This window comes from Phyllopteryx taeniolatus, chromosome 4, assembly GCF_024500385.1.
Source record: "Phyllopteryx taeniolatus isolate TA_2022b chromosome 4, UOR_Ptae_1.2, whole genome shotgun sequence".
NCBI classification, from domain to species: Eukaryota; Metazoa; Chordata; class Actinopteri; order Syngnathiformes; family Syngnathidae; genus Phyllopteryx; species Phyllopteryx taeniolatus.
This window is the reverse complement of record NC_084505.1, coordinates 13,323,452-13,335,354: the sequence shown is the minus strand read 5'-3', so window position 1 is coordinate 13,335,354 and position 11,903 is coordinate 13,323,452. Positions and strand designations below refer to the sequence as shown.

Here is an 11,903-nt window from a genome sequence, read left to right as displayed (position 1 = left end):
CCGCGACCCTAGTGAGGAGAAGCGGTTCAGAAAATGGATGGATGGAATTCACATGGTATTCATTCGTCGAGTCTGCTGATAATAAATAAATCACCGTCTGGGCATTCAAAAAGCCACCTCAAAATGTGGCTGCCATATTGTGATGTCAGCGGCTGAATGCTTTCACCAGAGGGAGCGGTGGGCGTCGCTTGTAAACAAGCATTGGCAAACACAAGGAAAACTGCGCCAATGACTTCAGCCTTGAAATCAGCGATACTTCAGTTGAAATCGAAACAGAACGTGGTACTGAGAGCAATGATGATGATAATATGTTATGTCCCTACCGGTTTGAGCCATACGAGACGGCTGACAATAGTGAAGGTGCAATTGAAGTTGTTGGAAACAGCGACAAGTCTGATGGCGAAGATATCAGCCGGTTACAAAACACTGAATGGTGGGTGGACAAGTATAGCGGCTGAAATAAGTATTTAACACGTCAGCATTTTTCTCACGAAATATATTTCTAAAGGTGCTACAGATGAAACAACTTTTCCATTGAACGGATTGAATAATTGTTGAGTGTCTCTATGATTTACTTGAAAAATATTTTCATTTACTGAATTTGCGGGAATCTCTGAACATACATAAATTGCCACAAACAGAATACCTTGGAAAGAAGAAATGAGAGAGCCATTCAAACCGGTTTTATTTTACCTCATAAGAAGAAAGACAACAATCCAGAACCAGAAAATCATTTTGCATAATATCTAATAAATGTAACCTCTTACAGTATATTTATATATACAGTCGCACAGTGGACAAAATGAGATACTTTGCCATGCAGCCTGGCTTGATTTGCCACTTCTCGCCCACTGAGCACTCGTGCAAATCTGCTGAAATTGCTTCTGACGTGTGAGGGAGGAAGAGAAGATGAGGGAATTGGAAAGGATGTGAGGCTGTGTTGATGTTATCACTGCCATAACTCAAGAACAAGTGTTGCTTTATTTGTTAATTTCTTTATTAGATCCATACCGCATTATCAGCTAATAGAATATAATTTCGTAGTCAGAATCAGCATCAGCTCATCCACCTTCTCCCAGCTTTAAGAGCTTTGTAGTTGCATGACTCATCTCATCCAGATGACAGCAGAATAAAACATTGTCTTACCACAACTTGATGTTTAGCTTAGCTTCAAGCACCCACACCTCTCTTCCCCTTCATTTCCCTGTTGATAATGGACTCTGTCCAATTGTCCTGATGAGGTGTGGGTGTCATTGCTTATGTGATTGATCATCGGATTCCACCCTGTCATTTTGTTTGATTTAGTTTTCCTCCCAAAGTGATTATCATCATATCTGTGCCTTCCTGTCATTTTGCTACTTTCAGAATAGTGGCTGTCCCCCAAAAATTAAACTTGACCTTCTGTTATTTGTAAGTATGCATACTGAACAAAACTTACGCACACCTGTGCAATAATCATGCTGTCTAATCAGCATCTTGATATGCCACACCTGTGAGGTGGGATGGATTATCTCGACAAAGGAGAAAGGCTCACTAACACAGATTTAGACAGATTTGTGAACAATATTTGAAGGAAATGGCCTTTTGTGTATGTAGAAAAAGTTTGAGATCTTTGAGTCCAGCTCACAAAAAATGGGAGCAAAAAAAAGTGTTGCAGTTATATTTTTGTTCAGTATATGTATGTATGTATGCATGTATGTACTGTATGTATGTACAGTGTATGTATGGAGTGAAGTTAGGCATTGGGACTAATTCAATTTGTGCCGCTCAATTTTCTGTAACTGTGCAGTTACATCTGACTAGATTGAAGACAATCAATCTTGTTCAGCTGTAATACATTTGAGGTGAAGCAGTAATATACAATATCAATAAAAGAATAAGTATTGCCAAAATAAAACAGATTTGAGGGAAAAAAATTTTCTTTTCAAATAGCATCAAGTTGGCACACTGAGTAAAAAGGTGGGTTTGGCCCCACCCACAAGGGGAGCCAGTCCAGCGTGCTCGTCCCGTGTTGGATCCAGTCGGGGGGACATCACCCAGTCCCCAGCACCCACGGTGGTACCGCAGCCCCAAAGAGAGGGTCAAGGGCACTGGACCGCAGCCCCCCGAGCAATAATTTAATTTTCCATATGCCTAATGTTAGCTGAGATAGGCTCCAGCTCCCCGAGACCCTAAACGGGATAAACAGTATAGAAAGTGGATGGATAGATAGATATACTCAATGAGGGGGAATGGTGGATGAGTGGTTAGTACACCTGCCTCACAGTTCTAAGTCATGATGCGCCAAACCTGTGCTGCGGCCTTCCTGTGTGGAGTTTGCATGTTCTCTCCATTCTCGTGTGGGTTTTCTTCAGGCGCTCCAAAAATTCAATTCTTTTGTGAATTGAAGACTCCAAATTGAACATATGTGTGAATTTGAGTCTAAAAGGTTGTTTTTCCAGATGTGGCCTCACTGCCCTGCGATTGGCTGGTGACCAGTTCAGGAAGTACTGCCTCGCAGCCAAAGTCAGTTGGGACAGGCTACAGCTCACCTGCGACTCTTACAGAAAATCAATGGCTGGATATACTCAATCAGGTAGTTGTGCAATAGGACTGCTCATAGAATGATGCGATAAAAGTACAATTGTAAAACTCTTTTCTGGTCATCTTATTTCAAGGTCTGTCTTCATGGAGCAGGTTATCAATCTGGCCATTTACCAGTAACTGGACATTTGATGGGTTCTCTCTCTCATTTGCAGCACTGCAGCTATCAGAAGTGCTAGCGGCGTGTAGAAGTGACCTGCTGACACAGCATGCTATAAACACTTTTGGCAAGGGTGCGGCACTGATGACAGAATCTATTCTGCCCGGTCACTGAAGTGACTCCACTCAGCTTTCAGGGATAAATAAAAAGCCACAAGACAGGCAGATGATATACGGGGGTGTATTAAACCTTGTCTCGGTCACTGGTAATTTATGTAAGCTACTACTCAACAAACTCTCACCCACATCTGACCTGTGACTGAATCGCAGCACTACACACATGTACATCACTAAAAGCTAAGGTTGCTCACCAGCCACCATGGACTAGCTGCAGTTAAGATCATAACCGGTGCAAAAGAGACCATCGGTCTTAAGTCAACGCTATGTTTTCATTTTCTTCATGGTGTCAGAAGAGTCATAACTTTGTTTAGCGTATGTAATAAACCCACAGACACAGACGTTCCAAAGTAGAAATCAGTGGCAGCTGATAGAGTTTTCACCGAAGATAGCTGGGATAAGCTCCATCATGCCTGTGACCCTAGCACCCTGAAAATAAATGGAAAGAAACCTAGAATTATGCATTTGGGACTTTTTGTTGCTTTTTCCTGTTGTACCAAACTCGTACTGAACCGTAGCCCCGTGACTTCTGTGAACTATTACACCCTGAATAGTGGCTGTTTTTACCACATAGACTTTGACTCCATACCGCTGCACATGTGGGCCACTTTGACGAGCCAACGGCAAAATAAAAAGTTATGCTAGGACTCAAACTACAAACAGCAGAAATAACACTTACCAAAATCATAGTGGCAAAGAATTGTCAACATCAAGAGCCAGTTACACACTTGAAACATTTATTTGATCTGTTAGAATGTGCTCAAAGCAGAGAAGTAAACACTTGTTCTTGTTTTTCTTCTGAAACATTAGAAAAAGACAGTTTACTGTGCTGTGAAAATCCATGAGAGCATTGTTCATAATACAAACATTGTTGTTGATCATAGCAATGTGTGTGATAATGAGGCACCACACAAATATATTGTACTGTTTCCACATATTTACAACGGAAAATAAACATTTAACCTCTTGGCTGTAAATGACTGACATGTCAAGATGAAAATATTTTAAATGAGAAGAGTGTCTAATGTACATTCCTATGCGTGTGTGCCAGCAACAGATGATAAAAGTGAGCAAAAATCATATGGAAGAGCTTTTTAATGTGTCTGACTTTGGTGGGGTTGTGGAAAAGGTAAAGTCCGCCAAATGAATGAGGACAGAAAGACACTTGAGCAGAGAGGATCAGTCCGCTTGCCAAATTCAGGCTTACACAACACAAATGCACACGCACACACACGCGGTACACACACACACACACACACACACACACACATTGAGTGGCAGTGGGGATTCACACCCTTGAACAACATAGTTCCACATTATACACTTTCAGTCACCCCTTTCTCCTCCACGTGACAATTTTTTCACACTCATAGTGGGAGTCTCAGTGCATGTCCATCTGCCGCAGCAGGGGGGCAGTGATCCATCCATTGTTTCAGACGCAAGAGATAGTTCCAGACAGATGTCCTGCACGGGGATGCCTTATCCTACTGTGCCACAGAGCCTCCATTCCACCGAATCCGCAGATTTCTCACATAAAAATGCCACATATCCTGATGAAAGGTTGCCTCTTCATTCTCAGTATGAACAGGGAGGAACCTCCCACTGAGGCAGATTTCATATATAGATTTTTATCATTTTTGCCACTGTAACAGTGAGCAAGGAGCCCCTTTGTCCCATTGGTCCTTATATTGAGTGAAACATAGTAGCAAGGTCAAGAAAAACAGATTAAGAGCCATAGAAGATAGATGCCCTATTTTCTTATTTATAACAGTTGGAGATTGTCAAGGTCTTGGCATTATGTTCAATGATCACGTGAATAAAGTGTCTCAATAAACCCTTCGTCTCCTGAGCAGTTCATCTGGTGCAACTATCGTGCTGTGTGTGCATCACAGTGGCTGTTATGAGTCTTTTTATGATACTTCAATGAAGGGAGTGTAAATCAATGTCAGTGGTTTAGTTGGAGCAAATATTTGAGTGTAAAAAGCTGCCTGGCATTTAATCTAAGCTTCTGCTGTGAATAAAAGCCAAGCATTTTCTTGCACCTTTAGTTCAGGCCTTTGATCTGTTCCCCTCCCTTCATTTCAAGCACAATCCCTGACAGTAAAAGGTGCAAAGACTCACCAGGCCCGCACTTTTCTCTCCAACTTAGAACTGCTTAAATGGGAATCTGGCGTACGAAATGTCTGTTAAAGTCCATCAGAATGAGCGTTTCCAAGACTTACAGAGAATCTTCTGGAAAGCCCTACGAAAGTCTTGGTTGAAGATGGTGTAGATGACTGGGTTTAATGAGCTGTTACAGTAGCCGATCCAAAAGAAGAACTTGAAGAGGGTCTCTGGGATCTTGCACATCTCCCTGCAGATTCCATACAGGCTGTATGAGAAGAAAAACGGGAACCAACACAAAACAAAAACCCCCATGACCACAGCCAGGACAAATGTAAAGCGTTTTTCTCGTGCTGCGGAAACTTTCTTCCTATTGACTGTGCTTCTGCGTTTGCGGCGAGACGAGAACAGCTCTATGGACTTGGAACTGGCACACGACTTCCTACTGGAGAATTTCGAGGCTGAGCTGCTTTTCCTGCTGGACTTCCTGTCTTTTCGGTCATCGTGGTGATGTTTGGATGATGTGGAGCTTTTTTTGGGCTTCTCATCTGATGAACTGCTGTCCTCGAAATCATCATTGTGGTCGATGTGTGGAGTTTTAGAAGTGTTTGTCAAGGAAGTGCTAGCTGTGTGCTCTTTGCAATGGCCGTTTTCACACTCCTGCTCTTTAACACTCCCACCCCTTTGAGACTTAAATGAACCAGCTTTGCTTGTGTCAGCTTGACCGTTCGCCTGTGGCGAATCCACATCCCTTTTCTTCTCTGACATGGTTCTGGTCCTGGTCTTTGCCACTTGGTAGATCCGAATATAGACCAGAATCATGATGACACAAGGAGCAAAGAAGGACCCAATGCTGGAGTAGAGGATGTACCAGGTCTCATCATTTATAATGCACTGAGGGGTTGTCTCATTGTTGCTCCTGTCCATTGATATCAGTGGTGGGAAGGAGATAACTGCTGAGATCAGCCACACCACCACAATCATCCCTTTGACTCTTTTGGGCGTTCTCTTCAAGTTGTACTCTACCGCCTGCGTCACTGACCAGTAGCGGTCCAAACTAATGGCACAGAGGTGCACAATAGAAGAGGTGCAAAATAAAACATCAAGAGCCAAGTAGATGTCACACCAAATCTTACCAAAAAGCCAGTAACCCATAAGTTCATTCGCCAGAGAAAAGGGCATGACCAGGGTGGCCACCAGTATGTCTGCACTAGCCAGAGACACCAGAAACAGATTCTGGGGTGGTTTCAGAGCTCTGCTTGTTAAAACGGCGATAACAACCAAGACATTGCCCACTATGGTAAACAGGATTAGAAAACTGACAAGTCCAGCTAGACCCCAGATGGCGAGAGGGGTGTACTTGCTGTGAGAGGTGTTGTTAGTGGAGATGTTGTCTGCCTCAGTCCCTTCCTCAAAAGAGGAGACATTCAAGAAATCCATGTTGGCGGAGAGTTGATCTCTCCTAAAATGTCACATGCGTAATGTGAAGCAATGTCACATTATGACTTGACAGTAAAAAAATACATCCAGCATGTCTTTTTTCTTTTCTTTCCACTCGCTCGTCTTCTACATCCTGCAAATCTCTTCTGAAATCCAAACAAAAGCAGAAAGAGAGTGAGAGGTGGTAATAAAACTGTTAATTCCAAATGTGTGCAGGATGCTCCGCAGCTCAGTGTCCGTGGTTAGAAAGCAGACACCCGTCTAAGCATGTTCTCTTTCCTCCTGCATCTTTCCTCCTCCTCTTCCCCCTCCTCCTCCTCCTCCTCCTCCCTCTCCTCCGCGGAACATTTGAGGCTGAGAGGGCGTGAAACAACCACGTCATTTTTTTTTTCTTTTTTTTTTTTTAAAACACAACGAGAAAGGAGGGAACCTCTCCAACCCAGCGATAAAATGAGTGATAATTGGATGTAAATCTGAAAAACACTTAATTTCATCTCTCACTTGTCATTTATTGGAAAGTTGTTGCTTACATGCACGCATTCTGCCGCTGCCGAGGGTGTACACCAATGCTCATGTTTCAGTCATTGCAAAGAGCGTGGCGTTTTTAAGTGTCAGCCGTGCAGCGCGTCAAACCAGCTCACAGTCCCGACTACAAGGAAGTTGAACGCTCTCACGTTGCATTGTAAATATTTAAGTTTTCTAAGTCCTTCAGTGAGACAGTCCTTAACCTCCATGACCGATTTATGACCGCCCACTTCGGTATGACCCACAATGCATTGCGCACTTAACGCGCCAGTAAAACTGTATCGTTTGTGTGTAATTAAAAAAGTAACAATCAAATACACTTTTTACAAAGGAAAATAAAAATAGTGTGGCGATAATGAATTCGTACTAGAGCGGCTCCAACTACCGCAGACAAATTCCTTGTGGGTTTTTGACATTATTGGCAAATAAAGATGATTCTGATTTCTTTGCACTTTTATGGTACTGTCACTGTGCATTGTAGAATCAACCATGACCTCACAATTTCTTCCCTTTCTTCCCTGTATTTATTAATCAGCAGTCTGTGTGAACGGTTAAATACTGTTGAATGGATGTACTGTGATTTTTCTCATCACCAGCCACAAATCAGTACTTGCTAAGAAACATTGATGACTCAAAAGTAACTATTGCTGGTTAGAAAAAGTAACATGTGTCATGAACGGAACAGAGGATACGACCTAAAAATGCATGACTCCAAAACAAATGGACAGTTTCAAAAAGAGAGAGGTTTAATCAACGAGCAGAGGTCAGTACACAGGCAGGCAATGCAAAAAAGGCAACAGTATCTCAAAAATATGAGGCAAAAAGGCGAGGTCAACAATCGGAACAGGGTCTAGTCTTACTGTGAGTCTGTGACGTGGAAACAAGGAATGCTGGAACGCGACGACAAGGTACAAGAATGAGACACGAGGTTAAATGCAAGGGGTAATTAGGGTGAACGAGGCACAGGTGGTGAAGATGCGCTCAGGAGCAGGTGTGTATGAGACGGGGAAGACAACAACTGAAGCACACACCCATGACACGCTGTACTCTCCTGGGGAAAATAACACGTTACTTTGCTCGTTACTCAAAATGCCGTAATTTTGGCGCGTTACTGGCATCACTGCAACCAGCCATTTGCGAGAGAGCGCTCACTACAACATACGAATAACATACTGACTTTATTTGCATGCATAAAATCAGGTGCTATTTGTGTAAACTATATTTAGTACAGTATAGCAGTATGGTATAGTAGCGTATCCCAACCTTGATTGAGTCAAGGCACATATTTTGCACAAAAATCTCACAGAACACCACCAAACAAAAAGATCACAAAAAGTGTATATTTAGTTATAACGATGAATACTATGGGGTGACGTTTGTAAAGCGGCTCACACTGAAAATAACAGCAACAATTTGTTACATTTAGCTTCAAACAGTGTTTAAAAAAACTTTTTCAAGTTTTTTCTGAACATTTAGTACATTTTTGTCTACTTTATATCCATCCATCCATTTTCTGAGCCGCTTCTCCTCACTAGGGTCGTGGGCGTGCTGGAGCCTATCCCAGCTGTCATCGGGGCAGGAGGCGGGGTACACCCTGAACTGGTTGCCAGCCAATCGCAGGGCACATACAAACAAACAACCATTCGCACTCACAGTCATGCCTACGGACAATTTAGAGTCTTCAATTCATGCATGTTTTTGGGATGTGGGAGGAAACCGGAGTGCCCGGAGAAAACCCACGCAGGCACGGGGAGAACATGCAAACTCCACACAGGCGGGGCCGGGGATTGAACCCAGGTCCTCAGAACTGTGAGGCTGACGCTCAACCCCAGTCGGCCACTGTGCCGCTGTCTACTTTATAGTCAAATCCAAATATTAAATGTTACACCTAAATCTCACATCCATCTATCCATCCATTTTCTGAGCCGCTTCTCCTCATGAGGGGCACATACAAACAAACAACCATTTGCACTCACATTCACATCTACGGGCAATTCAGAGTAGTCAATTAACCTACCATGCATGTTTTTGGGATGCGAGAGGAAACCGGAGTGCCCGGAGAAAACCCACGCAGGCACGGGGAAAACATGCAAACTCCACACAGGCGGGGCCGGGGATTGAACCCCACTCCTCAGAACTGTGAGGCAGACGCTCTAACCAGTCGGCCACCATACCGCCATATGCCCCACCCCAAAGGGAATAAAATATATTCTATTGTCACTCTCCAATCGTCACTTCACAAGCAATAAAACATTTGTTTTACAAAAAATTATTTTATCAAAACATTACAAACAACCGTTATTAGACATATTTAGCATTAGGCATTGTATCGTTTCGCCACCATCACTCTATGTTGTATGAGTATGTTTAATAATTTTAATATACAATGTCAACCCTAGCCATAACCGTAACCCTAACCCAATTGAGATAATGTGGTTAGTGTGGATAATAATTATAATGTGGTTATGGCTTTCCATTAATTCACCTTGTATCATGTAAGCAAGGTTAAACATTGTGTTCGATTTTTAGCCAACCGATTTTGAATTTTTGAATTTTTGATTATGAATCAATCAGATTTGTTGAAAATATATTGTCAGTCATCTGCGGAAAACATTACGTTCATAATTCCAAGTTTGTCAGCACTTCATTAAAACAAAGTAACGATGGTTGGGTTTCTTCAACAGCACATTGCTTTTGTTCCTCTTCAAAACAAAGTCAATGGAGAATGTGTTCTCTGAAGTGAAGTGTTTGACGGAAACTTCTGGCAGTCACTGTAGATACTCTTAAAAAACAATGTGGTTTAAAACATGTTTTCATTGATTAACCACCCAATTTATACATTTCACAATATTAAGGTGGCGGCACGGTGGCCGACTGGTTAGAGCGTCAGCCTCACAGTTCTGAGGACCCGGGTTCAATCCCTGGCCCCGCCTGTGTGGAGTTTGCATGTTCTCCCCGTGCCTGCGTGGGTTTTCTCCGGGCACTCCGGTTTCCTCCCACATCCCAAAAACATGCATTAATTGAGGACTCTAAATTGCCCGTAGGTGTGACTGTGCGTGCGAATGGTTGTTAGTTTGTATGTGCCCTGCGATTGGCTGGCAACCGGTTCAGGGTGTACCCCGCCTCCTGCCCGATGACAGCTGGGATAGGCTCCAGCACGCCCGCGACCCTAGTGAGGAGAAGCGGCTCAGAAAATGGATGGATGGATGGACAATATTAAGGTGCTCTCAAGTTCTTCCACACCAGACTCATCCAAGCATGCCTCCAGCTCCACCCTTGCTTCAATTAGGTGGGGTATCTCAGTACGTTTGTCTACAGTATAAAGTCTGTGCATATTAAAGTATTGATTCGCATATATCCTGTGGGCGCAACATACAGGATAGTGACCTTGCTTGTCCATGGGAACATATTTTCCTCCACTTTACTCCATTTAATTGGTGTCATGTGTGCCTTGTGGTAAGTGTGTTCATAAGAAGATTACTGGATTAAATGGAAGCATTTATGATGTGTATGTTCAGCTGGTAGGGGTATCGGCTCCATCGTGTGCACTATAAGGAAGCAGCTGTGACTGCATGTTGATACAGAATCAACCATCTGGGTTCTCCTGTCCAGAGGGTAAAACATCAGACTACAAGACAAATTTGTTCTTTCACGATTGGACTATGTCAGACTACTGGAATAAAATCTTGTATTCCGATACCACCGCATCCCGTTTTTTACGATTATTGGGCTTTATCTTGTCAACTCAAATGCGACCGGATACACTCGTTACTGTGGCGACAACAACAAGATTGGATTGCGCCAACTGCATTATAAGGACAAAATGGGGGAAAACGTGTGTTGGTGGTCACCGGTGGTCAGGACAAGAGAGGACGTTCGTTTAAGGCTTGCTTGAGGTATGTTCACGTACTTTTAATACGATACGGCTCGCAAGCAGGCAACAAAACATTATGTAGCCTAGCAAGCTAGTGCTAGCAGTAACGGTTGTACGTCAACATGCTACCGTTCTGTCGAATCATGCTCTAAAGCTTCGGTGTGGGTGAAGGAATTTAATTACAGTAAGTTAGCACCCATTATTTATGTCATGTTTTAATGTTGGTTTGACCTGACTGATTACAATACACGATCTGACTAGAGCAGTGATTTCCAACCTTTATGGAGCCAAGGAACATATTTTACAATTGAAAAATCTCACGGCACACCAACAAACAAAAATGTCACAAAAAGTGTATACATTAATTACTGTATGTACTTCCTGCCATCTAATAGAAGACCATTCATTTGTTCTGTCTGTCACTATGCCTCACTGGCATAAATAGATGAACAAAGATACATTATATATTGTAAATATAATATTTGGAGAAATTAAGTACACAAGTATATACAGTAAATGAACAGGTCATATAAATAGACACATTGCTCCATCTTGTGATCGGATCCGTGAGCGGTTATCGGTTTTTTAAACTCGGTGATCGGCCCCAAAAATTATACTTGAATTTTGTTGTGATTTGGGCAATGTGAAGACCTTATCACTCTTCATATCTGAGTCACAACTGTCAGATTCATGTCTCCCATTTCCTTGAATTTGTCACTTGTCTGCAAGTAAGATCTATGTGTACATTTTGCAGTCATGTTTGAACGTGTGTTAGTGTATCAAATGCATTAACATCCTCAATGTTCCAATAGGATATCTTGCACGTGGTTATTTAGTCATGTGTGTTCCTGCCCAATGAGGGAACACACGCATGCACACCACATAAACGATTATAACAGAACCAAAATGTCCCCATCCGTCTTTCATCCCACACTGCCCCTGCTCTAGTTGTTGTTGTCCTCCTAATGCTTTTTCTACAACACACACTGCCAGTGATCCAGTGGTCATAATATAAAGTGAGGCTTTTCCAGGTTAAAGCCAACCTAATATACAATAAGTAATTCAATGCAGAAAAGTTGATGTGAGAAGTTGTTGTTTGCCC

The 11,903-nt window shown here is 42.6% G+C and overlaps 1 protein-coding gene across 1 annotated transcript; it reads right to left on the bottom strand.

The window, feature by feature from the left end:
• Window positions 1-3,608: 3,608 nt before the first annotated feature.
• On the bottom strand, window positions 3,609-6,964 carry adra2c (adrenoceptor alpha 2C). Its single transcript, XM_061769660.1, has one exon. It carries the CDS (start codon window positions 6,400-6,402, stop codon window positions 5,056-5,058), a length of 1,347 nt encoding a protein of 448 aa, XP_061625644.1. The 5' UTR covers window positions 6,403-6,964; the 3' UTR covers window positions 3,609-5,055.
• Between the last annotated feature and the right edge of the window lie 4,939 nt (window positions 6,965-11,903).